General features: G+C 44.8%; 1 protein-coding gene across 1 annotated transcript in view; it reads left to right on the top strand.

The window, feature by feature from the left end:
* The window catches only part of fbn1 (fibrillin 1), a 189,769-nt gene that overhangs the window by 157,601 nt on the left and 29,668 nt on the right, over positions 1–2,500 (top strand). The window contains exons 52-53 of the mRNA XM_063188336.1: positions 1,333–1,395; positions 1,815–1,940. Coding sequence (XP_063044406.1) covers positions 1,333–1,395; positions 1,815–1,940 — 189 coding nt within the window. The remainder of the gene's footprint in view (positions 1–1,332; positions 1,396–1,814; positions 1,941–2,500) is intronic.

Raw genomic sequence — 2,500 nt, 5'->3', positions numbered from 1 at the left:
GCGGCGCGGCCGCCACCTTTTGCTTTTCGAATTGACATTACACAGTTCAATCATAAAGCAAAAAGTGGCGGCCGAGTCCCGCTGTGTCGAGCTGTAGGCCTACCAGAAAACTGGTAGTGGAAAAGAGGCAGTAGACACCATTTTCACACATAGACACATAAGCATCCTCAGACATCCATATACTGTACATATACTCACATCTATTCATACACACTCCTCTATGAGATGACAATGCATTACACTTGGCTAACGCTTGAGTGACTTACATTTGTTTAGGCGCAGGGTATTGGTTAGCATCCCTGGAGCAATGTAGGGTGAGGTGCAACCTGCAACCTTCTGATTCTGAAGAAGCATGGAAGATGGTTGGTTCAGTTACTGTATGGCAATGTTTCCCAACCTTTCTTGTCTTGCGTACCCCCTAAGCCTTTTTGTCATACCATGAGTACCCCCTCAGTCATGCTCTATATCCCAATGTGACTATGCTCCATACATTTTTTCATTTTTCCAAGTACCCCCTGTAGTGTGCTCGCGTACCCCTGGTGGTACACGTACCCCTGGTTGGGAAACACTGCTGTGCGGTATGGGGTTGAAGTATGTGGGCAGCCGTGGCCTAACGGTTAGGGAGTTGGTCTTTCAATCTGAGGGTTGTGGGTTCGAATCCCACCTGACCTCTCCCTATACCTGCATCCATGGCTGAAGTGCCCTTGAGCAAGGCACCTAACCCCACATTGCTCCAGGGACTGTAACCAATACCCTGAAAAATAGTCAAATGTAAGTCGCTCTGAATAAAAGCGTCAGCTAAATGAAATGTAATGTAATGTAATAATGTAAAAGTATGGTAGAGGGTTAGTCCAGCTCCTCCCTAAGGATTAAGGATGCCAGAACGCTAGTCCAGTTCCTGTATAAAGGCAAGGCAAGGCAAGGCAAGTTTATTTATATAGCGCATTTCATACACAGGTGCAACTCAACGTGCTTCACAAAGTTAACCCCTTAGTGCAGCACTATGGCTCTCTGTAATGTCATAGCAATGTTGTTATGATGTAGTTCAGCATTTTCAGCAAGTGAATAGGGTCGCCGGCGACCCCAGCTGCAGTAAGAGGCTACCAAATGTAAATGAAAGGAAACAGGGAAGAAAGAAGGAAATGAGCCTATGTTATGAGGCCAGTGTAGTTACTCATGCTAAGCTTTTCTGTTTTTCACTACTATGACCCACACCCTAAAGATATAATTGATCACATCATGCACACATAATAGGTCATTATTTCACACATATTGCCATTAACGGCTGTTAGCTTCAGGGCACATTGCTAACTTTTAATTGGTCTTTTCCAGAGGCGTTCAGAGTGCTGTGCCACAACGTTGGCCAGACCTTCGGGACCAACGATGAGCCTATTGGTAAGTCATTAGGGTTTTTTATTCTTATTTCATAGTAGCCATAATGGCATTACCAAGTTCCAATGTGTTAACAAACAGATAATGTCTGTAATGTACGTAATTATACTGTTGAAGTAAACTTTTCCCATAATTAGCTATTGCCGGTTTTCTGGTAGGCCTACAGCTCGACACAGCGCGACTCGACCGCCACGGCACTATTTGCTTTTCGATTGGGCACAACACAGCTCAATCTAAAAGCAAAAAGTGGCGGCCGAGTTGTGCTGTGTCGAGCTATAGGCTTACCAGAAAACCGGCAGTGGAAAAGAGGCATAAGTATACCACAGACAGAATGGTGTTCACTAAAAGGCTATGTGCAGCAGGAAATGGCAAGACATTGGAAGGGTCAGTATTTAATGATGGATTGCATTGTTTTGGGTTAGACATTGACGAATGCTCTACCAACCCGAATGCCTGCAACAACGGGGAGTGCATCAACACGGACGGCTCGTACCGCTGCGAGTGTCCCTTTGGCTTTAGACTGGACACCACTGGCATCAACTGTGAAGGTACGTCACGCAAAGGTGTAGATTTGGCTTTAAAAGTGGTGGGGAGGACATTATTATGGTGAATTATCCAGCTTAGCGATTTTTGCATTATACTTCGGAAAAAGTGGTGGGGATAAACTAGGTTCATCTCAAAAGTGGTATGGACTCCACCATCCCCACCATCCCCACCACCCCCACCTAAAATTACACCCATAGGTACGTGTCTCTGGAGCACATCCACATGTGAAGTGCCAAAACAGCCTTAGAACCAGAATGATACATTATTATTCAAATATACAATACTGTTTATTTCTGCAAGTCCTGTAACTGGACCAAGTATATCATCACTGAGTTCAAACGCGTACAAAATCCAAATGTAAAAGTAAGCAAAGAACATTGTTATAAACACATAAATGACTAAGGACATGGCGGACTGAAATTTGCTCTTTTGGCCATCCTTGTAAAAACCCCTTCCACCCACATCACCCCTTACACACACACACACACACACACACACACACGCACACACACACACACACACACACACACACACACCCACACACACCCACACACACACACAC

Source organism: Engraulis encrasicolus, chromosome 22, assembly GCF_034702125.1.
Source record: "Engraulis encrasicolus isolate BLACKSEA-1 chromosome 22, IST_EnEncr_1.0, whole genome shotgun sequence".
In the NCBI taxonomy this organism is placed as follows: Eukaryota; Metazoa; Chordata; class Actinopteri; order Clupeiformes; family Engraulidae; genus Engraulis; species Engraulis encrasicolus.
The sequence above is the reverse complement of the archived record's forward strand: the minus strand, read 5'-3'. Positions and strand labels throughout refer to the sequence as shown.